Here is a 24,277-nt window from a genome sequence, read left to right on the forward strand (position 1 = left end):
TATTATCATATAATTAGATAATTTAAAATTAAATATAAAATAACATTTAATCACATTATGACATATTATTTTTTGTATATAAAATTATACACAAAAATTATACAAATAGTTTTATTATATTCAAAGATAAAAATTAATAATTGACGTACTTTTTTTTTACTCACAACAAATGTTACTTCTCTGTTAGAAAAGAAAATAATATTTTTAAAATCGGATCGATAATTGAACCGGTTATCTCATTAGTTTGCAGTTCTACCGATTCAACATTTTGCATATTTCCTCATAAATGACATCAAACATTTACTATATTTTTTAATTATAAAAAATATTTTTTAAATATATTGTCAAGTTTTTCTTGCCTTTGAACTTTGGATGGATTCGAATTGAACTAAGTTCAGACAAAATGAAACTTGTTTTTGCCTTATTTTCAAGGGAGCTCAGTTCGAGCTCAAGATAAGTTTGGTTTGTATTCACTTTGTTTCATGTGTTGGAAATTTGTATTCAACTCAGGTTAGTATAAACAAGTCAAACTTGGCTCGGGCTAGTCGAACTCGTTTGCTTGAATTTGGTTCACTTATAGTTTGTGCAGTGTAGTTTACAATTTCTTTTAATATTTTTAGCTTAGGTTTGAGCTCATAATCGGTTTTCAAATATATTTTAGTTTGAGTTCGTATATATCATGTTTGAGTTTAGGTTCATTTGAGCAAAACTTGTATCAAATTCGAATATATTTATTTTGAATCCAATCCTACTTCAAACTCTTTACCATATGGAATGCGTCATAATAGAGGGCAGCCATTTGCTTCTTTCTTTTCTAATTCCTGTTTCATTGTTTATAATATTGATAAAACTATACGAAAAAATAATTAGCATAAACAATAACGCGTTACAACGTGATTATGTGTTATTTTATTTCTAATTTAAAATTATTCAATCACATAATGATATATCATTGTTTATATATAAAATTGTGTATATTATTTAAACATATAACATTACTCTTAAGCAACGGCCCATGGATAATCTTAGTGGGTTTATTCAATTTCAACAGCTATATATCTCCAATGGTCTCTGCAAAATTTACCAATCATTTTGGAAGATGGCCTCGTGATCTCCTAGGTTTAATCTCAGAAATTCAACATATTGTTCCGTAGATTACGCAAGTTTCATTGCAAAACTAATCCTGCCTTAAATTAGCATTAATTTGCAATATTTCTTCTTCTAATTTTTTTTTTTTTCAATTTGTAATATTATAAAGTGTGGTATTGATACCAATGAATGTAAAACCAAGTGACCCGCTTGGTCTCTATTCCATTAGGTCCCGCTTATTTCGTTCTCTTCAAATCTCAAATTCTCTAATATAGAGGAGCAAAACAAGCCAAATCCTTCACTGTAAAACCTGATTACTCATTTCATCAAATCTTAATACAAACATGGACTCTGTATCCGAATGGACTACTAAGATGGAAGAGAACTTTTCTATCCATACAAAAATGCCCCCTAAACAACCCTTTGTCATTGGTGATAAGCACTTTTAGCTTTGTTTTTGTTTTCTTTTGATTTCTCTGGTTTCGTATATGAACTTGTTGGTATTCTTTTGGCTTTGCCAGGTGTTGCTGGCGGAACAGCATCTGGGAAGACAACCGTTTGCAATATGATTATCTCCCAGCTCCATGATCAACGCGTTGTTCTTGTAAATCAGGTAATTCAAGTTTACTATGTGCGTTTAATTTGTTTCAGGTCCTCAATTTGCACTGGATGCATTTAATGTGTGCGATTGTTGCAGGATTCGTTTTATAAGACTCTCAACGATGAGCAATTGCGAAATGTTCACGAGTACAACTTTGATCATCCGGGTATATTTTATTTTTTATTCCATTTATGATCTGTAGGACTTACAATGCTGATGCTTGTTTCATAATTTGATTCAATCCCAGATGCCTTCAACACAGAGCTTTTGCTTTCTTGCATGGAAATCCTGAAACAGGGGCACCCAGTTAGCATCCCCCATTATGATTTCAAGACTCATAAAAGCACTGAAGGGGCTCGCCAGGTGCCAGATTTCTCCATCTTCAGCGTTGATATCTTTGAAGCATCTGTTTTTATATGCATTCAACCCATAGTTTCAGTCGAAATCGGTTCTTAATGATGCTTGCTTCTTCTATCATAGATTAATCCCTCAGATGTGTTCATTTTGGAAGGAATACTAGTACTTCATGATAACCGTGTTCGTGAACTCATGAACATGAAGATCTTTGTTGACACAGGTTTGCTTCTCTGGATTTTTAATTTTTTTTTCCTGTATTTTGGCCCTATAAGTCAAGCAATTTGTTAAGTAAGAATCAATGAAACTGAGCACTGCATTTTATGTTGAACTATTAATCATAACCATCAGATATTTCAAAATTGGATTAATAATAAAGCTTTACGCTGATGATTTTCTACCAAGTTTCATTTCTTCTGATAGCAACTATGATAACTTACCAAATGACCATCATAATGATTTGACCAGTGCAGATTCTGATGTGCGTTTAGCACGAAGAATCCAACGCGACAATGTCGAAAGAGGAAGAGATGTCGAAAATGTGCTTAATCAAGTTAGTGAACTTGTATCTTTAACCAGAGTGAAAATGCGTGCACTATACAAATTTCATATAAATTACAATATACATATTCAAATGATCAAAATTTTTATCTTCTATTGCAGCATAAATAAGTCTATATTATGCAGATACCTCAATAATCTGTTCTCCAAATTTTGCAGTATGCTAGATTTGTAAAGCCTAGTTTTGAAGAATTTATACTGCCATCGAAAAAGCATGCCGACATTATCATCCCTAGAGGGGGAGACAATGATGTGGCAATCGACTTGATAGTTCAACATATTCGTACAAAGCTTGGCCAGCATGACCTCTGTAAAATATATTCAAATGTTTTCGTTATTCTCTCAACATTCCAGGTATTTCTATTTAACTTCATTCTTATTGTGCCATTCTATGTTCTTGCTTTAGAGAACCTAAAAAAGATTAATGGTGTTTCTGAATTTGGTCCAGCTTCGCGGTATGCACACCCTTATACGAGATGCTAAAACGAAAAAGCATGATTTTGTTTTCTACGCTGATCGACTTATTCGTTTGGTAAACAGCTTCGTATGAATGAAAATCATGAAAATTTTGAACTGGGTTATTGGCAACATGTGAAATAATTTTGTTTTGAATCAATGTTTCAGGTTGTAGAGCATGGCCTAGGACACCTTCCTTTCACTGAGAAACAAGTCATTACTCCAACAGGTGCCTGCTGCTTGCTCCAATGTATTAATTTATGAAGGCATTGATCACTCACCAGAATTTCTCTCCCTTATCATCTACAATTAGCATTCTGGTTTAATTTTTCTATAATAGATCAATCATCGCTGCGTTGTATCTTATTGCAGGATCTGTATACACTGGAGTTGTCTTCTGTAAAAGGTTATGCGGGGTCTCAATCATTAGAAGGTACATGAATTGTAAATTTACTAATATTTAACATCAAGCTTCAAGCAGAAATTCCCTCGGTTGGTTCTAAAAACATAATTGACAAGATCTGTAGCATTGGAAGATTAAAGATAGGCAGAACTGAACAAGTAACATTTAATGATAATGATTTCTCTAATTTCTGCATCAGTGGGGAAAGCATGGAGAATGCATTAAGGGCATGTTGTAAGGGAATCAAAATTGGCAAAATCCTTATCCACGGAGAGGGTAGCAATGGACGGCAGGTTTGTGGAATCGACTGTGTCTCTTTTCTCTCATCATTAGAATTTCTCCTTTAACTACAACATTCACCTCATTTGGCTTACAAAATTTGTGCAGTTAATATATCACAAACTACCCACAGATATCTCAAGCCGTCATGTGCTATTGCTTGACCCCATTCTGGCTTCTGGAAACTCCGCTGTCAAAGCCATATCTCTACTTCTGAGTAAGGGCGTTCCAGAAAGTAACATCCTCTTTCTCAACCTCATAGCTGTAAGTTGTTGATCTTTTGCTATCCATTTTGAAAACTTGGTTTCTGTTCTGTTTTAAATCTACAACTGGGGTGTATCACATATCCTGCAGGCACCTCAAGGAATTCATGCTGTCTGCAAGAAATTTCCGAAGCTAAAAGTTGTGACATCGGAGATTGATGCGTCACTGGATGAACATGCTCGAGTGTTGCCAGGCATGGGGGAGTTTGGCGACCGATACTTCGGTACAGGTTACAACTACAATACCGCTTTCAAGACTCAGTCTATCTCACTACCTATTAGTTTGGGAACACCAAAATGACAGAATAAATTACAATAACACATCTGGATTAGTTACATATAAATGCAGAGGATGAAATTTTGTTCAATCAAAAAATATAATATCAATACTACTAAATTCGGTAACAATAATTCTTTATGTATGGATAAATGGATACCAAAGACTAATTAAGTAATTTTGAATTTAAAAAAATAATTAAATCACTTAATTACATAACAATATATCAATGTTAATATTCATTAGTACCTATTTTATTCATGTATATATAATATCACTCATTCGTATATATAATACTCATTTAGTAGACAGATATATAGCTGACCTTTTCCTTGAAGTTAAAAGGGAGAAAGTTGAGATAATATACACATTAATTCAACCCAATACTATATATATTGCATTTAATTGCAATAAGTGGATGGTTCAATTCAAATGGTTGCTCATTATAAATGCAAATAACATTGTATGTATCAAAATATTTAAGTTAAAATATCCAAACAATATAAATATTATTTAGATAATTAAATATGTCAAAACTAAACTACTGTAACAACCCACGATATAGCAGCCCCAACCAATTGACACTTCTAGCAAACCAGAAAGAAAACTAAAAGTGGCAAAAAAAAGACAAAATCAATATATACATATACAGAAAATTTGATTAAGAATGTGACATGTCAAATGCATACAATAATGTAAGGCAAAAACTGCAAAAACAAAGTTGGGACATGAAAACAAAAATATCTATATAAATAAGCAGAAAAAATTATCTATTACTATGGAAGCATTTTGGGTTCAAATCTCTATCTATACAGTCCTAAAATTTCCCATTATTCTTGGGACTAGAATCAACCTGGAATCAGAATCTGCCATAGATAACTAGCAGAAAAGGCTATCACATAAGAAAAATTAAGATAAAGATTTTTCCTTCCTACTCTTCTTCTTCCTTGAGGCAAAGCTGCTTGGTCCAATTTCTATGGACATTCTCTTTGTTCTGCAAAGCAAAACAAGATTTAAAAGTATTTCATCATCAGCAAAATACTTCATGACTGTGAAGAATAGAGCAAACGGTCAAAAAATTATAGGATAAAGAACAATTCATTTTGAGTACATACTGAACAGAAAGCTCCTTTGATTCCTTCATACCATCTTCAACTGTGCCATCTAATATAGAAACATATAGTCAAATAACCAAACTGAGAGTAATAGACGAAAAAAGAAAACAGTTGCTTATTTCCAGAGCTATTCCAGTTCCCTAAGAGACTGACAGTACTGAAAATGTCAATATACGGAGAGCTAAAAGAGAAAATTGAAGACATTTGTGCAAGTCTGTTCCTAGTAAACTGAGATCAAATAGAATCTACTTCAAAATAGTGCAAAGAAAGCTAGTAAAACAACTTAATGCTAGCTGGTTCAACATTACATGCTTACAAGGGTTAACTAAACGAGAAAGATTGCAAATAAGATTCTGTGACAAGTATTTTAAAAGGCTCTCTACCAGTTTGTTGTAATCATATCCTCATGATTTTTCAGTAAAAGACAGCAAATGAAAGAAACAGGGAAGAAGGTTCATTCAACATAGATAATCAACTTCTGCAGCCAAGTGTTTTTTTAACTGACAATGGAATTCATAAAGAATAATGTTCATTTTAAAAATTTCCAAGGTATCGTAGCAATAATCTATTGATATTTACCAGTATTTTAAATTTCCAATTATAGGTCATTTTATTTCCCTAGTCCTATAAGTCCAGCATTACTGACTAACATTACTTCTATACTCTGATCTAAATCAAGCCATTTATAAAAATTAAAAAGTCAAATACAATATCAAAATAAACTATTTCAGCCCAGCACAGAGCCTAAGCAAACCTGATTCATTTTCTTCATCACTTTCCTCCCCTGACTCTGAGCCTGAACCCCATCGATCTCCACCATCATCATAGTCCCAGCGTTCTCCAATAGGAGGCACCCAAAAGTTGGCTACTTCCAAATCACTCTCCTTATGTGGAGACTCCCTTACTTCAGAGATAATTTTTTCAACCTCTTTTCCCTTCTTTTTCCTATTCTTCTTATTTGCATGACTGGCACCTGTCTTTGCTTTTTCTTCTCCTGATGCTCCAATTGATTCAAGTTTTTCAGTTTCCATTTGTTCTGTGCACAGTCATTTACCTTTTAATATTCAGACCAAATTTTGATAATCCTTTAAATGTAGAAACACATAGACAGAGAGAGACAGGAAGATTTCAAATTATACAGCAGTATATAGATACTTTAGAACAAGAGAAATAAAAACCAAAACTAACCTAGCTTGTTGAGGAAGCGTTTCCCATTAATATGCTTCCAGATGTGTTCTTCAGTCTTGTTAACCGTATCACCCGTTAGCTTACATATCAACTTTGAACTAATAAACAATCAATGAAAAGAAAGCCAATATAAATTACATGGAACAGAGCATCATCAACATTTTAATATTTTAAGGATTGCGAACTGTTGAACGTTTACCGCCTCAAACAACAGAAACTTCCATCTACTATAGATAAAGACTAATTTTATATTAATTCTCAGATATTGATCAAACAAAAAGCTCAAATTTTCAGTCAAAGTTTCAACCGGGAACTCAAAAACAGAACAAAACTAAGCTACCTAGCTTCATAGACATAAAATCGTCTCACTCAAACAACCTTAAGAAGACAACAAATATCAAAACCGTAAACCCTAATTAAAGGTATATAAACAAATAAAAAAAATCTAAGCTTGTATTACCGGGAGAGAGGGTCTTGCTTGAACATGTTAAGGGGGGGCTTATTGTGAGACAGAGAGAAGTCGATGAGACCTAAACGGCACCGTTTGGACTGAGAATATGAGTCCTTGTCTTTGAGTAGCATCTCGTGGCCTGTCTCCACACACTTGAGCCTACCGTTCTCAAGCTCGTTAAAACTAGGTGGACCCAACAGATTCCTCCCTTCCTTTCCCCGCTTCTCTCCCTTGTCCGAAGCCATTGCCACTCCTGCTTCAGCCTCCGTTGTGAAAGCAAAGCTCCGTTCAGAAACGTATATGTTTGTCCAGAGCGTGGCTTCAACAGATTTTCGAGAAGAGCCACAATACGAGGCCGTTTTTACTGCTTGCAAATTAGAAACAAATTATTAGTCCACCGACGACTTGTTGGGCCAAATAAGAGGCGTTGATTGGGCCATAAGTGAACCGGGGTCTGTGGTAGAAGGGCAATTTCGTCCACTTACCAAAAAAATTTGATAGAAATAATAATATTATATATACACACTTTAAAATATCATCATATGATTTAATATTATTTTATTTTTACTTTAAAAATATTAAAATAGACAAAAATAAAAAGAAAGAAAAAGAGATGAAGCCAATAAGATCATGAAATGTGGAGTAACGATAGATGCAAACTAAGCTCAAACATCTTTAAGTTTGAGTTCGTTTTAAATATAAAATAGTTTGACTTAAGTTCAGCTCAAATTCGTTGAGTTAAAATTAAAGGTGGATCTAATTTGGTTGATTTGATTTGAGTTTCACTTGAATTTGTGGTTTGAATCTTTCGCTTGGATTTATCACTCAAATTTGTAATTCATTAACAAAATGATATTATTTTATTTAATAATAAGTAAAATAAAATTGTTTTGTAAATAAGTTTCGAATGTGAATCATGAATTCGAACTGAACTTAAGCCACAAATGTAAAATATCTATTTGAGCTATGCATTTAAGTCGAATTTAATTTAAATCGAATCGAACATTTCTTAACTTGAGTTTAACTTAATTTAAAAACGAATCGACTCTTTGGTTCAAATTAGTTTAAATTCAAACAAAATAAATTCGATCTAAGCTAAATCCCAAGAGCCAACCAATTCAATTCAAATTTAACCCTGGTGGAATTCAATCTTTCACGAATTGGGGTGCTATAAGCCATTTTGGCTCCATTGGAAGAAAAAATGAAGAACGAACTGTTTGCAGGTTGAACTATGCTGCAACGACAGCTCTTCATCCTTAAAAGTTGAAAAATGTCAAATTTTTTTTCAATTTAAAAAAATCAAATATTAATTTTAAGGCCGTAGGACTATTCCCCCCAAACCCCCACCCCCCCCCCCCCACCACACCCACACCCACACCCACACCCACACCCAAAAGTTTTAGTATCTTCTCAAAGTCACACCTATAGGATTTGAAAAATCAGAAGTCTCATTAATGGATAAACTTCTGTTATCCCCCTATAGTTTTAAGAACTAATAGTTTCACATCTATCTAAAGTTTTCTAATTTTTAAAAATAATATTTTTCCCCTAAAAGCTAGGGTTTATTTTCCAAGAGGCTCCTTGGCCACCATCTCCAGCCACTAAAGACATGAATCACCAGCTACCCTTTATCTCTCTAAACCTTCCAGATGACACAACAAAGACGCATCTTCGTTGATTCTAGAAGAATAACAAAGATGAGTCTTCATCATCTCTGTTAATTCTTTTGAAATTGATGAAGACACGTCTTCATCGCTTCTTCTTGCGTCGAAATAGTGGGTTGAAGTGTTGTCATCGGTGGCCGAAGAGCGTCTAAAAAATAATCTCTATGTTTTATGAAGGAAAATATTACTTTTAAAAGTTAGAAAACTTTAGACAGAGATAAAGTTATTAGTTTTTAAAACTATGGAAGAGACATAATGATTTTTATATTTTTTAAATATTATTAATAAAATAACGATTTTACCTTTACTTTTTTTTACATAAGTTAGCCTATAAATAGGAGTTCTAGTTTTTCGAACCCTACGAATGTGATTTGAAAACACACTAAAACTTAGGGGGGAACTACTCCTTTGTCCTTAATTTTAATGGTTAAAAAATATTTTCATAAGTTCATAAAATATATGGATATCATATAATTAATATTATTTATGTCCTTAAAGTATAAATAAAATCTATTTTCTCTTAGGCCAAAAGACTTGTTGCCATCCAAGCAATAGTCAAAAGTGTCATTCTTTAATTTTCAAAAACTTAACTACCCATTTATGGATTAAATTCTGTCAAAAATCTTAGTTAGGAAGTAAAATTATTGTTTTAATAATCACATTAAATATATATATATAATTTATTTATTTATCCCTCTAAATTTTAAAAATTAATAAATTCACCAATTCCAAAAGGTTTTTCACTTTTATAAAATCTCATTTCACCCTCAAAAACCTTCCACCAATCCATTATCCCTAATTCCATCTCTCCAAAAAGTTTTTATTGTATTTCTCCAGATAATTTACATTTTTCATCTCCTTTAAAAATTTCAATTTTAAAACGCTAATTACATTATCCCTCCCAAAAACCCACCACCGATCCATTGTAAAAATGTCAAAGTCAAACTCCATTGTCAACACCCCTCTCCGTACTATTTCAATTGTCATTGATGATTATTTTAAGTTTTAGAATTAATTTTTAATAGAACTAAGATAAAATGTATTTAATAAAATATTAAAAGTTACTAAGAATAATTTTGCATTTGGAAAGGTCTAGCCATGTCTCTTTGTTAGAACAAGGTGGGCTTCCCACGGAATTATTCATCATCGTTTAACAATTTTACACCATCTTTCCATGATAGTTTATACAGCAATTATTAGGGCTTAATCTTGAGGCCAAACCATGTGACATAAAACAATACATGGATATAATCAACACGGTGAGAGGAGACTAAAAATTTGGAGTGTTTCTTCTCATATGGGGCTTCACTGCGAGTGCTGGTTTTGCACCACCTTGTGAATTTCCTGCAATTTACAACTTGGGCGACTCTAACTCAGATGCAGGAGGGATATCAGCTGCGTTTAAGCTCATTCGAACTCCTTACGGAGAAAGGTTCTTCCATAAGCTAGCTGGTAGAGATTCTGATGGCCGCCTCATTATGGACTTTATAGGTAAGTTTTGTTTTTTTAGATCTTCGGGTTGTTTATGGTAATGGAGAGAGTTTTAATTAAAACCCATTTTGTTTATGCAGCTGAGCGTCTGAAATTGCCATACTTGAGTGCGTATTTGAATTCACTTGGAGCAGAGTTTCTACATGGTGCCAACTTTGCCACTGGAGGATCAACGATTAGCCTGCAGAGTGAGACCATTTTTCAGTATGGAATTAGCCCTTTCTTGATATGCAGATTGCGCAATTCAATCAATTCAAAGCACGCTCCAAATGTCTTTACAATGAAGGTTCATTTCTCACCAACTCATTTATAATTAGATTCGAATCAAATTTAACGAACTCAATTCAAGCAAACTTGAGTTCAAACCTAAAAATTAAATATTTTCAAGCTCAGGTTTAAATATGAGAGGTATTCAACTTATCAAGTTCACAATTAGAGGCAGTGATAGACCAAATCAACTCTGGCTCAGCCCATCGAACCCATGAGCTGGGCCTTAGGCCTGTACAGTATCTGGACTTGGGGCCGAGGCAGCCCATGAAAGCTTTAAGGTCCAAGGCTAAGTCTCATATTCAACAGGCCCCTCGCTAGGGTCTCCCACAAACCTTAATAAAATTTTTTTATTAAGTAATTTTTTTAATTTTGTTTTCTTTAATTAGAAAATATGTTTGAAAGTTAAATTGTAATTAAAAAAACAAGACAAACTTATTTGTAATAGGTGAGTTGAATTCTCATTATCGATCTCATTAATGTAAGATCTAAAATATGACTTTTACACTTACATGTTTCTACTTTACAAAGAGTCAATAAAATTTTTCACCTTTTTCACTTATTGTAAATAAATGTTAAGCAACATATTTTAATCAAACTAAAATTTTGGTTATCTCATACATTTGAGATTGATCCAAAGAACTCAAACTCATTTTTTTAAGTGTAAAATTTTTATTTCTTATAAATATTTATAATTTTTTATATTATAATTATTAATTAATTATATTATATTATAATTTTTAAAAATATTACGAATAGTATCGAGCTGGGTTGGGTTGACTATTGGCGTAACACCTAGGCCCATGAGTTAGGCCTGACATACATAGTGTCGGGTCGGGGCATTATTCTTAAGCTTTGGGTTGGGCCTCCATTTAATTTAGCCAAATTGATACTTCTACTTGTGAACTTAGAAAAATTTAGTATGAATCTACTAAAATGACGTTATTTTAATTATTTTTTATTTGACACAATACTATAACTGAACTTAAGTTCGATTTTCCTCAAACAAGCGGAGCTCGAACAATTTTAAGACAAGTTAGAACTCAAGTTTGACTCTCTTCAAACCAAACCGAATTCGAGTAAATCTAAACTTAAACTCCATTCAGTTTGAATTCAACCTTATTCGTACAGTGACTTAATGCTCATTTTTCATTGGCTGACTTGAAAACTCATGTTCGTGAATTGTAAATGTGATGCTCAGCAAAGTCAGACGCAGATAGAAACAAACTTCCAAGACCTAGGGATTTTGCAAAGGCTCTTTACACGTTTGATATTGGACAAAATGATCTTTCTGTTGGCTTCCGAAGGATGAATTCTGATCAACTTCTAGCAGCAATGCCAGACATCATTTACCAGTTAGTTTCAGCTATAAATGTAAGTAGCAATATTTTACAGCAATTTCCTAGGATCAACAAATTTGTGACTTGATTTAAGCTGTTTCCTGCATGGAACAATTGTAATGAGCTATGCAATATTGCTTTCAGAATATTTATCTACAAGGAGGAAGGACATTTTGGATTCACAACACAGGGCCAATTGGTTGCTTGCCTGTGAATCTATTCTATGTCAAAAACCCACCACCGGTCTTTCTTGATCCGTATGGCTGTGTGAAGACTCAAAATGATATGGCTGTAGAGTTTAACAAACAGCTTAAGTGGTCAAGTTAAGGGCAGAGCTCCCTGATGCTGCAATAACATATCTAGATGTTTATACTGCAAAGTATGACTTGATCAGCGATACCAAAAATTTAGGTAATGAAATCCATTGCAACTAGAAGAACAACAAAATGCAATACAGCATAGAAGATGATTGACATAAGCTTTAGTATGCCAGAACCGGTGGCTCAAATGCGAAATAGTGGCATTCATGTTTTCACAGATACAATGCTGATTGCAACTGTCAATACTGATATTCTTGTGTGGTTTCTTATGAAGGATATGCTGATCCGATGAAGGTCTGTTGTGGGTACCATGAGAACTACGACCATGTGTGGTGTGGAAACAGGGCAACCATCTAGTGTATGGGGCTTCTTGTAAAGACCCTTCAAAATTTATCAGCTAGGATGGTGTACACTATACTCAGGCCGCAAATCAGTGGGTTGCTAATCATACTCATTCTGGCACGTTGATGGATCCTTCAGTTCTGCTCGTCCAAGCATGTCACAGGCTTTGAGTCTACCATCAGTCTTACTTCTTATTTTGGGAAACTATGAAAAATTAAAGAATTAGTCCTACAAGAGATCGCCTAACTGGTTCATATCTGGAAAGATGTGGCCGTTTAGTTTATATGCAACCATTTTAAGGTTGATAATTGTATGACCTTGAGAATTTCTCTCTTAGAATAAAACCAGAGAACCTTGAGCACATTTTCTGTTTTTGGAATCATGGCATTCACAAATGGCCAGCCTAATCCGTACAAACATAGTTATTAGTATCTTATGATATATAATATATATATATTATAATTTAATACAAGTAAAAAACGATATATATCCTAAAATGTACTGTATTAATACAATACTATGGACATAAAATTGATATATTTTCAACTATTAATAACATAAATATAAGACCTTTAACATAAACAGATGCTAACAAAGTCGGGAACAAGCTGAAAATGCTCACTGTAAAGTTTATCAGATGCCATTCTACACCAAACTGATATTAATGAACCTGTTAATCAAAATGATCGTCTCTAATTTTAGGCATTAACAGAAAAACGTTAATTCATTTGCCCAAATTTACACCCATCTGCTCATTTGCCGCTTGGCTTAGCAATTAAATTTGGAAGGAGTATGAAATGCAAGTGCCAGTTTCCATGACAAATAAGCACTAACAGAAGAAAACATTGAAGATCTGAATTGAAAATCCTCCAATTACATCGCTGAACAAAAATTAAACGTGTTAAGCTTCTGGTTTATCAAATTACACACTAACTATAAATTTATGCACAAATATAGACAATGATACATTAGTGGCGATCTTCTGGCCATGCGACCACCTTGTGGAGGGGAACATTCCTCTGAGGCAAGGCTCCATCTTCCTCATCGTCATCAAATTCCAGCAAATATCTGCCAAATCATGACATGAACAAGTTCATGACACCATGATAAAAACACAATTATAGAAACACAGGCCAAAACCCAGCATGGTTTTATCAATAGATGATCTAGCGCACTCCAAAGGCGTTTTCAGTATGATTCAGCCAATGATCACAAAGTAATGTAACCTGTTTTAAATGTTTTCCCTTTAAAATACTAAGGTGATGAATCAGTTGGTAAGCAAATATGTAATCTGTGTATTAAATGTTTTGTTTATGACCATTTACCCAAAAGGAAGAAATGAAAAAAGAAAAAAATATGACAGAAATCATTTATTATTTTGTTTTCACCAAGTATCAGAACACTGTACTTCCCCAGATCTGCAATATAAAAAAATTGAAGTGCGAGGAGGATATCACTTACTCGTCACTCTTTCTCTGCATATATATAAAATGGTTGATGGCATCCCACAGCAAATCACAGAACAGTAGTGGTCAGTTCAGCTCAAACACAACAATTCATAAAATTGTAACATAAATACAGTAGAATAACATGTCAATGCAAAGTATTTGTATATCAAAGAGGATGTACAGAATGACCACCTTCCGTGGTGTATTGACAACAGTGGCCTTATACAGTGCAGTTGTTCCTGGATAGACAGCTAAAACATGTCTTCCTGGTGGAAATTCTGGAACGCTAGAAGAATCATTTCTCTTTGGGAAAGGTATGATGCATGACATAGGCAGCTTGTACTTTCTGAAAATAGCAATGACAGAAATGAACATTATTGAACTTGAATATTTTTCCCATACCTGATCAAGATTCAAGAGTGAAGAACTATACATTGACTTCTAAATTACTAGTTGCAACAAGTTGAACTCAATTTTTCCAGCCAATTACCATTAATTACCATCAATTACCATATAAGTTCTTATAACAGGCTTTACAATATATAAGCAGGTTCATCATTCATAAATAATTTAGAACATGTAAGATAACATCTCAATATATTAAGAACATTAAGGCATAAGAGAATTACTGATGCAAGGTTGAGTAGGAGATTGCATGCATAAGGCATGTATCACAACATGGGCAAAGATTTACAATGCACTTTATCACACTAAATAGAAAAAGCTATATAATTCAATGTTTAAGAAATAAACATGGAAACAATACAAGAAGATACCTTTGAACGCCACCCTCTTCATCATCACCTGGCTCCTCATCCAGTACTTCAAATCTGCACACATAATGAACATTGTTAGTGCTGTAATCCAGCACAAGCTCAAATGTTTAATTATGGTCTATTATGCATGAAATAAAACTTACTCTCTTGTTTCTCTATCAAAATGTGTTACTTTTACAACAAACCACTCGTCTTTGTCACCATCTGTCACCCTGGCTGCTACCTGAGCACACACAAGAAAGATCTCTCAACTTGGAAGCATGTGATGGAATTGAAATTTATCATTAAGGAACGATTCCAAATAAAGTTGACCAGATGTGATAAGTAGTTACCTGTTCACCCTTTAGATTAGCCCAAGCTTCAAGTTGACTTCGCGGATGACTGGGCCTTGAGATATCTGAATCATTTTTCATTCGTTTCCTTTTCTGATCATTACCTTCTGATGCTTATAAAGTGTTAGTTCTAAGAGTAGAAGTTATTAAAGTTTCATAAATATAACTTCCTATAGCTCGCTGGAATCTAAAACAAAAGTAACAGTTTTGAGTTTCACAAATATGACATTCCGTATCTCATTAGAATCTTAAAGAAATTTCACATTTTTCCTTTATATTAACAATTAAATATTCAAATTGCTGAGTTTACAAACATTAAGTTGAGTAAAGCTCCATCATCTTATATTGCATCCATAGACAAGTAAAACCACATACAGCAAAGCAGTACACATCCCACTGAAGCAGCTATATATACAAGCACAAAATCTTAAACGGAAAGAAAATGCAACATACTTGGCAATTAATATCATTCCTGCTTCCATAGATGAGTTAACGCATAGAGTTATCATGACACACCAAGCATTAATTTCAACTTCGTTGGGACAAGAATCAAATCTGGTGTTGGTAGAACAGGGGTGGGGAAGAGGGATATATTATAAGGATATAATGATTTTTGCATCAGGTCTTGCACATAAACATATCACATTATAGCTAAATGCTAATACACACCTATTCTTCTTCGTTGTTGTCCTGGAGGTCCAGATGGCAAAAAAGCATCTAGTTGGTTAAGCAACAAGTTGGAAACACTGAACAAAGTACAGAAACAATGGGTTAGGAAAAACTAATGAAAGTAGAATATCAACGGACCAGGTAGACTACTACACAAATTTTGACATAGGTGACCACACTCCTCAATATTTATTTTTCATTATTTAATGAACACTAAAGATAAGAAAGAAGAAAGAATTAAGATAAGAGCAGCAAAAGAATAATCAATTTCAAGAAAGATGTAGAAAGCCATACGTTACTTCATTTTCTGAAAGTTCTTTCGCTTGAATATATAAACTTTTAAGCTTCGACAAAGAATTATCACCAGGCTTCTCAACCACCTCAGGAGCTGCATTGAACAAACCAACTGCAACTGTTAGCAAGGGCATATAAATCAACTCAAAAAGGCAAAAACCATCAAATATCATCTATCACACTCTATTGTCCTAAGCAGGTTTGGATATATATGTAAATCAACTCAAGAAAGCAAAAACCATCCAAATATCATTTAGCACAGGTACAAGCACTATTACATTAGGATATGGAAATTTAAGTAGTTCTTAAAGAACAGGTGTATGTGTTATGAAAATCATTTTGAGCATCTAACAACTGTTGATCCATCATTACAGATTCCCATTATCATATCCTTTCAAAAATCCCTAGGATTTTGTCAAATGTTGTTGCCAAAAGAATAATAATAAAAACACAATAATAATTTTGACACATTTTTTCTGTTAAGTGCGGTAAATTTAATTTCTGCTCAACATATGTATTAGGGAGCCCCTGCACTTTCATTACATAAAATTCTACCTTTGCTAGAAAAAAAAATTAATAACGTACGATACTAAGGTTGATGATCAAGTATGATAAATGCACAAGAACAGTTTTATGAGCAAATTAACAACTTCAAATAGGGAATTGTCACCATCTACAATGCAACGAGCATAAAAAAAATTAGGTGCACATCCATTAATTCCTCTCTCCATGGTCTTTCCATCAACTAATCACTAGTGTACAACATTACAAAGAAGCCTAAATCCCTTGTTTGTAATAAATTCAAAGTTTATTCATGCTTGAACAGCCTAAATGAGCAGATTGATGCATACGTATATCACTATCAGATACCACTTGGCAAACTCTCTTTATTAGTATCTCCTGTAAACTCCACTAGGCTAAATTAAGCTTCTGCATTGATGTGCAAAATTGTCCTTGGAACATTTAATGTACCTAAGCTACAGAGACTTCTGGCCAGACAATCAATCACAGGGAAGTAAACACATACAGGATCCCAGCTTCAAAGATTTTAGTCTTTTATGATCAAAAACTTATATCACCAAACTCCACGTCTTATAATCTCAAAACTAGAGTACCCTAAACCAGCTAGTAACTTACTCAACCTAAATAAATATCTTCAAAATATCCATAAACAGATAACAAAGTCACTTAGAACACTTCAAATTCCAAATTATTCTTACCAAATTCTACAAAACGAGCTCAAGCACAAAATATTTTTTTACACTAACATTACTAATTTAGCATCGCACATGCCCTCAGATTTCAACCTAATTCTCATAAAAAAAAACCAAAAATTACTTAATCTCTCACAAATCCTACAATTTCAAACTCAAATAACGCATTAAAATTCCAAAAAGACAAAATAGGGTAAACTTGAAAGACTTACTAGCTTGAAGCTTTTTATGCATTTTATTGATTTCAGTGAGAACCTCCTCCTGCTCCTTCCTCAACCGATCGAGCTCTCTCGACTTCTCCAAGATATCCCCAACGTCCGGCGAAGCCATCGTTGTCGCTAGAAGAAGATTACGTTGTTAGTAACTTATCTTAACTTTTATTCAAACTCGATTGCAGTTCGATCCTCTCCTACATTCAGTAGAATCAAATTTTATTTCATTTGAAAAAATATATATATTTTTTATTTTATTTTGTTCCGGTTTCAGGTGATTGGCCGATTCCCCACAGAATTAAAAAAAAGGTTGGATTTTTTATTTTTCTCAAGAGTCCTCAAAATTGGAGAGACGTGATTGAAGTGATGCCGTTTTTAGTAAATAGATAAGAGCCAAGTGTTGATTGGATGATCAGAAAGGTTGTCTGACCCCGCTTCATTTGCCACGTGGAAGATAGTTAAGCTTTGATTGATTCCATCATAGAGAGGTGTGGCATGTGAAGCATCCCGTATTCTTGTCGATACTGGGGGCCCGACTTGCATTCTGGACCTTGGGCTCAATAAGATCCACTCAGAAAATGATTTCTTGTTCTACAGTAAACTTAAAATAAAAGTCCCGATAAAAAATAGTTTGGGTATTACTAATTTGGAATCTTCAAGACAGAGGCTTTGGGTATAAGATTTAATAAGCGTATATCAAGATCATATCTTAATTTATTTAATATAATAATTATGAGATTGATCGTTAATCTAAAATTTAATTTATTTGATATAATCGATATAACTACGAAAGAGAGTTTATCCTCTTTAAAAAGAATTACTCGTTAAAAAAATAATAAACAAAATAAAATATTTAATCTATTCAGAATAATCAGTATAATTACTCAATATGATCAATACAATCTTTAAAGGGAGGTCCTCTTTACTAACGAGGGCTACTCGTTATAAAATAAAATAAAATAAGAGATTTGATTTATTGAATATAATCAATACAATACGAAAAAGATATAACCCAAGAAGGGTTATTCATTATCCATAAAAATAAATTAAATAAAGTAAACAATTTGATGAACCCAATATAGTCTGTACAACCCCAAAGGGCTCAAGAAAAGTTTAATGAAAAAAAGGAAAGTTTCAAATTTCCTTTAGCTGGTCTAACAATGTGAACAATTAAAATAAAAAAATAATTTTTATTTGGTGATATTTGCTCATTTTCCCTCACACCAAGTTTGAACTTTGAAGCATTCAATTATGACAAATTCAAAATTTTAATTATTAAAACTTCAATTTATAAATTTGCACCCGGTTTTGTATAAATTTTAGATATATGATGAGTATTTATTATATAGAAGAAAGGTTTTTTTAATAATTATCAATATAATATAGATAAAAAATAATATTTATTATAAAATATATTGAATTAATATAATACAATCGATATATTATACGATGTTATATAATAGAAGTATATATAAAAAAATTTAAATTTTTATGAGTTTTTATTATATTTTTTAAAATAATAATATATTTAATTAAAATTTTTTATTTTTTTAAAAATATATTAAATTTTTGATACGCTCAATCTTCGTTTGTTACTAATTGGACTCAGTGGCACTTAAGTTTCATTAACCAGAGAGAAAATTGGAAATTCGTTTTTCTATAATTATATTTCGGTTACTGAGACTGAGCTGAAATAATCTCAGCAACGGCGCTAAATCCGTCAGATAATAATTATTATTTTACATAAGATAATCTAATTATTTATTTTTAAATACAAATAATTAGTTGTCTTTCTCTGTTGCAAAACAATTATTATTAGCATTAACGTCTGGCTTTTATTTTATCCAACAAAACAAAACAAAAAATATTTTTTATTTATATTTTAATAATTTCAAATTTAATTTTCTGAAACAGTTTTTAAGCGTACCGTCACGGCACGGCCAAGCAGTGCAGATTAGATTGAGATTAAAGATTGTAAAGATGGCTTTGCGTTTGTAATAAAGTACTTTAATGGAGCCCACAACGTGATGATTTCATTTCATTTGATTTAATCGCGACGCTCCGTTTGTGAACAGCGATTGTTTTCTTCAATCACTGTGATTGCAATCTCAATTTTCGAACACGCCAGACGTCACTGAGGCGTTCAGTTGTTCCTTTTTTTTTTTTTCTTGTGCTGGAGATTCGTTGAAGGTTCCTAGGAGAAACGGAGGCTGAATCAACCTTAACCTCGTGTACGCCTTTTGGTTGGTGAGAAAATTATTTACGATTCATGTTATTTTTACATTGAAGATTTTCTTGCCATTTCTTCAATGTGATTTTTATGTTTTATGTGTTTAAATGCGCACGTGCTTCGTTCAGATTTATGATCCTTTGTAATTTTGTTGAATTAGATTCTACGAAAGCCAAATTGCTTTTTTTAAGATAGTTGGGAATCGTGAAAACCATGGAAAATTATTTGTGATTCTTTCTTATGATGATTGGGTTGATGGATTCTACGAAAGCAGAATTACTTTCTCATGATTATTTGCAATAGAATCTTAGGCAAAGCATTGTATTGATTTCTATTGTGAGGGGATTGGATTAACTCTTAGCTTACGGATTTCATTATTCCATTCAAGTTTAGTTTAGTTTAGAATTGCACACAATGAGCTTTGATTCCAGATTTCCAGGTTTTGTAGGCTGCGGAGATCTATGCATCCATGTGCAATGCTCATCACTCTTTTTAATAGTTTTGCCTAAATATTTCAGGGGTGGTAGCAAAGCATTGTGTTACAAACTTGATGAGTGCATGTTGCAGCTATCGCTTGCTGGGTTTCAACTGTACGTCTGTAAATCTGGACTGTACAGTTAGTGGATTTTAATAACAATGGCACTAGCCATACGAAGGTACCAAAACTGGATGTTAGTGTTTTTAACATAAGTTTTTTTCTCTTTTCTGTTTATTTTTTTCCTTATTATTCTTATTTTATTGTTTTTCTTGTATTGACTTTTCATGTTTGATGTTTTAATGAAATTAAAAATGACATTAACATGTGTGACATTGTCATATATTTAAGTGCAGTGGAAATCTAAGGAAACCGAGTGAGATGATGAAGATTATAGTAACAACCTTTGTTGGAGTTATTTTTGGCTTCTTTTTAGGCATTTCCTTCCCAACAATCTCCCTAACCAAGGTAGATTAGCTTTGTTGAACGATTTTAAACTTCTCAATGCCTTGTAACACAATTGCCTTCTCAATCATGGTTTTCCTGTTGCTTTGAATTGTGGCAAAGCTTACCCAGTTGTGTTTAAAATTGGTAGATGAATCTCCCATCTAGCCTCATTCCTTCCATTGATCTTACTTATATTGAGGACAAGTACTCTGGCCTTTCAACCCAAACATTGTTGAATGCTTGGTCAACTTTGAAGAGTAACAGAGGCCTTCTATTTGCTGACAGAGGTAACCAAACAAAGGTACATCCATTTTTCTTTTTCTGAAAAACTGTGTCCTATTTATTTTATTAAAATCTGCAGGGCAGTTTGGGTTTTAAGTCTTGCTATATCTCCGCATCTAACCTGGCTGTTCTTAAAAGAAATCAGCAGCTTGTGTGTTTCTGATTCTTTGTGTTACAGCTGACAATTAGCCTTTGTACTGTAATGCAGATCTGGATTCCAACAAATCCTAAAGGTGCTGAAAGACTTGCTCCTGGCATTATTGAGTCAGAGTCTGATTTGTTTCTCCACCGATTGTGGGGTCTGCCTAGTGAGGTGTGCATCTTCTGTCTTAATATCTTATATATGCAGGGTGCTCTGGATCTACTTATTCATAATTCTGCTTCAATATCAATGATCTTGATGCGTTTACCTGGGTTGATAACTTAATATGAACTCATCAATACAAGCATATGAGGATGTCTTCATGGGTATAACATATATGTGAGGGTCAAAAAGTCATGGTAAGTGTTTGCAGACACAGAGAAGAATAGACAAAAAAAAAAAAAAATCATTCTGAATTTAGGGTTATAAGGGTGGTTCTTGCTGACCAATAATTGCAAAGGGATTAAAAATTATCTTTCCAAAGGAACTAAGGGGCAAAAAGGAAAAGGTTTGGTGCAAGTATAGAAGTAATCCCAGTGATATCTTACTCTTTATTAGTTGTAAAAATTATCAGAGAAAGAGAAGAGGATCCACAATGTTATGTATCAAAACAAGTATGGATAATGCATAAAGGGACTTGAAAACAGGTTGAAAATTAAAATTCTTCATTATTATATTCACATGCCTTGTTAGAGGCAGGCTGATGACAACTATGAAAATTGATCATTCATCATTGTATGCTTTTTTGAGTTTGTGCTGCCAACCTGAATCATAAAGATTGTAAATACCTAAAGATTCACAAGATCATAATCTGATTTTAGTGCGCTTGTTCTTTAAGATCTTGATTGATGAGGTGGGCACTTGCAGGACTTAACCATCATACCAAAGTATCTTGTAACCTTCACTGTTGGCTATAATCAGAAAAAGAATATTGATGCAGCAGTTAAAAAGGTTAGGTCGGTCCCGCTCTTTATTTCCTATCTCACTCTCGTGCGCTTTTCTCATGAAATTTCTTTTTTTAACAGTTCTCAGAAAATTTTACTATATTGTTGTTTCACTATGATGGCCGGACAAGTGAATGGGAAGAGTTTGAGTGGTCAAAGCGAGCCATCCACGTGAGTGCAAGGAAGCAAACTAAATGGTTAGCAGCTTCCTCCTACGGGAAATTTTAAGTAAATCCATATTAGTGTGTGTTGTTTGCAAAGACTTTCTTAAGTTGTAATTTTAAATGAGCTTCTATAATGTCTTCAAGGTGGTATGCCAAACGATTTTTGCATCCCGACATTGTTGCACCATATGAGTACATTTTCATCTGGGATGAGGATCTCGGATTGGATCATTTTGATGCTGAAGAGTGAGTGTAGAAATTTGCACCATCCTCCTTTTAATGAAACTAAAGCTTTAAGTAAACTAGAGAAACTAGGTTCTTGAGTTTAAAATCATTCTTCTTTGTTTCAGATACCTTAAATTGGTAAGGAAATATGGTTTAGAGATATCACAGCCTGGTTTAGAACCAAACGGAGGATTAACATGGGAGATGACAAAGAGGAGAGAAAACAGTGAATTTCACAAGTAAGAACAACTGAATTCTTCTCATATTTCGCTCATTACCGTTAAATTCACTATTTTTGGCTTCAGCATATTCTGTTGATTATTTCATTTATAATTTTTTTAAGTCATCTCTTACTTTTTTGGACTTGCAGGGATACCCACGAGAGAAATGGTTGGTGTGGTGATCCACATTTGCCTCCTTGTGCTGCGTATGTAAACTTATATCATTTCCTGTGTTATAAAATTATCTAAACAATTTGTACTTCATTCCTTTGACCCCTTGCAGAACTATTTGCCGGTTTTATGACACATTTTAATAACTCAATGCAGATTTGTGGAGATTATGGCCACTGTGTTTTCTCGGGATGCATGGCGATGTGTTTGGCATATGATTCAGGTAAATAGTAGATTATTAATTGTTCTTGTTTTGCTATTCCTTCTTTATTCATGCCTAGTAAATCTAAAAGCTTTATCCTACAATTGCAGAATGACTTGGTTCATGGATGGGGTCTAGATTTTGCTCTAAGAAAATGTGTTGAGGTTAGTGGAAGGTTTCCTTCTGCTTGAATCAACTTGCTTCTGTTTCTGATAATGTAACTTTGCTCTGAATCAGCCTGCACATGAGAAAATAGGAGTTATAGATGCTCAGTGGATTGTCCATCAAGGTGTTCCCTCGCTTGGGAACCAGGTAAACACAATGCCATTGATCACATTGCTTAAGTTCCCCATATTTAGAAAGAGTTCAACTGCTGCATATAAGCTCTTCATATGTTTTCTTCTTTTAACAGGGGCAGGCTTATGGTGGAAGGGCTCCCTGGGAAGGGGTATGCAAAGTCATTTTTTATTCAGTGTCTTAATTCTTACTGTCTCAAGCTTGTAAATATACTGTTTAACTTGCTCATTAGAAATGCAATTTTTTGAATTCATATGAATTTTTCGCTTTCAATCAAAAGAAGAGCACTGAAATTGTGTTGTCATGGCAGGTGAGGGAGAGGTGTAAAAGAGAATGGGCAATGTTTCAGGATAGACTGACAAGCGCGGAGAAAGAATACCTTGATGCAATGGGGGTTGATTCTTCTAATCTAACACAAGACAATCAAAAAAGTATCATGAACTGAACACTCTTTTAACTTTTCTCCTCACATTCTTAGTGATATTTATTAGTTTTTTTTTGTTCAACTTTTCATCCATCCAAGTATCACTTCATCGCTTAGTCTTAGGGTTTTTGTTTTTGTTTTTTTTCTTTTTCTTTTTTTGAACTGCTAATTAAGAATCGCCATTCCTTATTATAGTAAATTACATCAATTATTGTCAAAAAAGATTCAAAAATGTTAGACATATGATGGGTTCAGTGTAAGTATATGATTCTTCTTCATCCATTTTTAAAGGGTAAAGTGACTCTGAATGTAGCTTGGGAGCATCATATTATTGTTTATGAAATGCATTACAGGTTTGACAGATTGGTGCATGCGAAGTCTGAATGGTGGATCCAGAAAATTCTCATATAAAGTCATCCCGGACTACTTACGAGAGAAGAAGCCATGAATAATGCATCTTTTTCCATTAGTTTCAGAAAGATTTTCTTTTATCACGCTGCCAAAAACCTTTTTCTGCAAATTCTAGATTAGTGGTGGGATGGGACTTCTTTGAGCTGTGATTGAAGATCTCCTTGATTCTATTGAAAAATAAAACAAAAAAGAATAAAAATGCAGAGTCTTCAGATCTTCTTACCTATCTTTAATTT

At 33.4% G+C, this 24,277-nt stretch overlaps 5 protein-coding genes across 7 annotated transcripts; 3 read left to right on the plus strand and 2 right to left on the minus strand.

Annotated features, from left to right (window-relative positions):
* The first annotated feature begins 1,610 nt into the window (after nucleotides 1-1,610).
* On the plus strand, nucleotides 1,611-4,408 carry LOC123224238 (uridine kinase-like protein 5). Its single transcript, XM_044647845.1, has 12 exons — nucleotides 1,611-1,702; nucleotides 1,787-1,856; nucleotides 1,938-2,053; nucleotides 2,171-2,267; nucleotides 2,518-2,597; nucleotides 2,765-2,959; nucleotides 3,054-3,137; nucleotides 3,230-3,290; nucleotides 3,434-3,494; nucleotides 3,664-3,757; nucleotides 3,852-4,007; nucleotides 4,098-4,408. The coding sequence occupies exons 1-12, from the start codon at nucleotides 1,655-1,657 to the stop codon at nucleotides 4,305-4,307; spliced, it is 1,272 nt and encodes a 423-aa protein (XP_044503780.1). The 5' UTR covers nucleotides 1,611-1,654; the 3' UTR covers nucleotides 4,308-4,408.
* A 596-nt stretch (nucleotides 4,409-5,004) lies between these two features.
* Nucleotides 5,005-7,407, minus strand: LOC123224237 (surfeit locus protein 2). Its single transcript, XM_044647844.1, has 5 exons — nucleotides 7,047-7,407; nucleotides 6,587-6,684; nucleotides 6,153-6,434; nucleotides 5,399-5,447; nucleotides 5,005-5,277 (listed from the first exon to the last, which is right to left on the minus strand). Exons 1-5 carry the CDS (start codon nucleotides 7,280-7,282, stop codon nucleotides 5,193-5,195), a joined length of 750 nt encoding a protein of 249 aa, XP_044503779.1. The 5' UTR covers nucleotides 7,283-7,407; the 3' UTR covers nucleotides 5,005-5,192.
* Nucleotides 7,408-9,632: 2,225 nt separating this feature from the next.
* On the plus strand, nucleotides 9,633-12,769 carry LOC123223953 (GDSL esterase/lipase At5g14450). The gene is given in 9 exon segments (XM_044647447.1): nucleotides 9,633-9,669; nucleotides 9,986-10,192; nucleotides 10,273-10,413; nucleotides 10,416-10,478; nucleotides 11,661-11,833; nucleotides 11,944-12,112; nucleotides 12,115-12,210; nucleotides 12,394-12,471; nucleotides 12,474-12,769. Coding segments are annotated over 9 exon segments (1,122 nt in total). The 3' UTR covers nucleotides 12,632-12,769.
* Nucleotides 12,770-13,291: 522 nt separating this feature from the next.
* Nucleotides 13,292-17,757, minus strand: LOC123222374 (SAGA-associated factor 29 homolog A-like). 2 transcript variants are annotated; one of them, XM_044645103.1, is made up of 9 exons: nucleotides 17,407-17,757; nucleotides 15,981-16,074; nucleotides 15,687-15,763; nucleotides 15,018-15,121; nucleotides 14,829-14,908; nucleotides 14,686-14,739; nucleotides 14,102-14,255; nucleotides 13,923-13,936; nucleotides 13,292-13,529 (listed from the first exon to the last, which is right to left on the minus strand). In XM_044645103.1, exons 1-9 carry the CDS (start codon nucleotides 17,522-17,524, stop codon nucleotides 13,430-13,432), a joined length of 795 nt encoding a protein of 264 aa, XP_044501038.1. In that variant the 5' UTR covers nucleotides 17,525-17,757; the 3' UTR covers nucleotides 13,292-13,429. The 2 variants fall into 2 exon arrangements, with proteins under 2 accessions (XP_044501038.1, XP_044501037.1); XM_044645102.1 differs by having other exon boundaries at nucleotides 15,018-15,124; nucleotides 17,407-17,756.
* Nucleotides 17,758-19,354: 1,597 nt separating this feature from the next.
* Nucleotides 19,355-24,267, plus strand: LOC123223609. 2 transcript variants are annotated; one of them, XM_044646851.1, is made up of 16 exons: nucleotides 19,355-19,653; nucleotides 20,155-20,292; nucleotides 20,468-20,579; nucleotides 20,707-20,859; nucleotides 21,049-21,153; nucleotides 21,850-21,933; nucleotides 22,008-22,123; nucleotides 22,235-22,336; nucleotides 22,441-22,554; nucleotides 22,686-22,742; nucleotides 22,864-22,930; nucleotides 23,020-23,073; nucleotides 23,147-23,221; nucleotides 23,322-23,357; nucleotides 23,517-23,637; nucleotides 23,984-24,267. In XM_044646851.1, the coding sequence occupies exons 2-16, from the start codon at nucleotides 20,273-20,275 to the stop codon at nucleotides 24,076-24,078; spliced, it is 1,311 nt and encodes a 436-aa protein (XP_044502786.1). In that variant the 5' UTR covers nucleotides 19,355-19,653; nucleotides 20,155-20,272; the 3' UTR covers nucleotides 24,079-24,267. The 2 variants fall into 2 exon arrangements, with proteins under 2 accessions (XP_044502786.1, XP_044502787.1); XM_044646852.1 differs by lacking the exon at nucleotides 19,355-19,653 and having other exon boundaries at nucleotides 20,154-20,292; nucleotides 20,463-20,579.
* Nucleotides 24,268-24,277: the final 10 nt, after the last annotated feature.

This window comes from Mangifera indica, chromosome 8, assembly GCF_011075055.1.
Source record: "Mangifera indica cultivar Alphonso chromosome 8, CATAS_Mindica_2.1, whole genome shotgun sequence".
NCBI classification, from domain to species: Eukaryota; Viridiplantae; Streptophyta; class Magnoliopsida; order Sapindales; family Anacardiaceae; genus Mangifera; species Mangifera indica.

Bases quoted from the DNA above. Each gene is read 5' to 3' on its own strand.
- LOC123224238 (XM_044647845.1), top strand. From the start codon at position 1,655: ATGATTATCTCCCAGCTCCATGATCAACGCGTTGTTCTTGTAAATCAG. The intron at 3,291-3,433 runs GTGCCTGCTGCT...ATCTTATTGCAG, and splicing joins ACAAGTCATTACTCCAACAG to GATCTGTATACACTGGAGTT. The intron at 3,495-3,663 runs GTACATGAATTG...TTTCTGCATCAG, and splicing joins GGGGTCTCAATCATTAGAAG to TGGGGAAAGCATGGAGAATG.
- LOC123224237 (XM_044647844.1), bottom strand. From the start codon at position 7,282: ATGGCTTCGGACAAGGGAGAGAAGCGGGGAAAGGAAGGGAGGAATCTG. The intron at 6,685-7,046 runs GTAATACAAGCT...ATTGTTTATTAG, and splicing joins AAGCAAGACCCTCTCTCCCG to TTCAAAGTTGATATGTAAGC. The intron at 5,448-6,152 runs GTTTGCTTAGGC...TTTCTATATTAG, and splicing joins TGATGAAGAAAATGAATCAG to ATGGCACAGTTGAAGATGGT.
- LOC123222374 (XM_044645102.1), bottom strand. From the start codon at position 17,524: ATGGCTTCGCCGGACGTTGGGGATATCTTGGAGAAGTCGAGAGAGCTC. The intron at 15,764-15,980 runs GTATGGCTTTCT...TACTTTGTTCAG, and splicing joins CTTTCAGAAAATGAAGTAAC to TGTTTCCAACTTGTTGCTTA. The intron at 15,125-15,686 runs GTGTGTATTAGC...TATAAGCATCAG, and splicing joins ACAACAACGAAGAAGAATAG to AAGGTAATGATCAGAAAAGG.
- LOC123223609 (XM_044646851.1), top strand. From the start codon at position 20,273: ATGGCACTAGCCATACGAAG. The intron at 20,580-20,706 runs GTAGATTAGCTT...TAAAATTGGTAG, and splicing joins CAACAATCTCCCTAACCAAG to ATGAATCTCCCATCTAGCCT. The intron at 22,337-22,440 runs GTGAGTGTAGAA...TCTTTGTTTCAG, and splicing joins GATCATTTTGATGCTGAAGA to ATACCTTAAATTGGTAAGGA.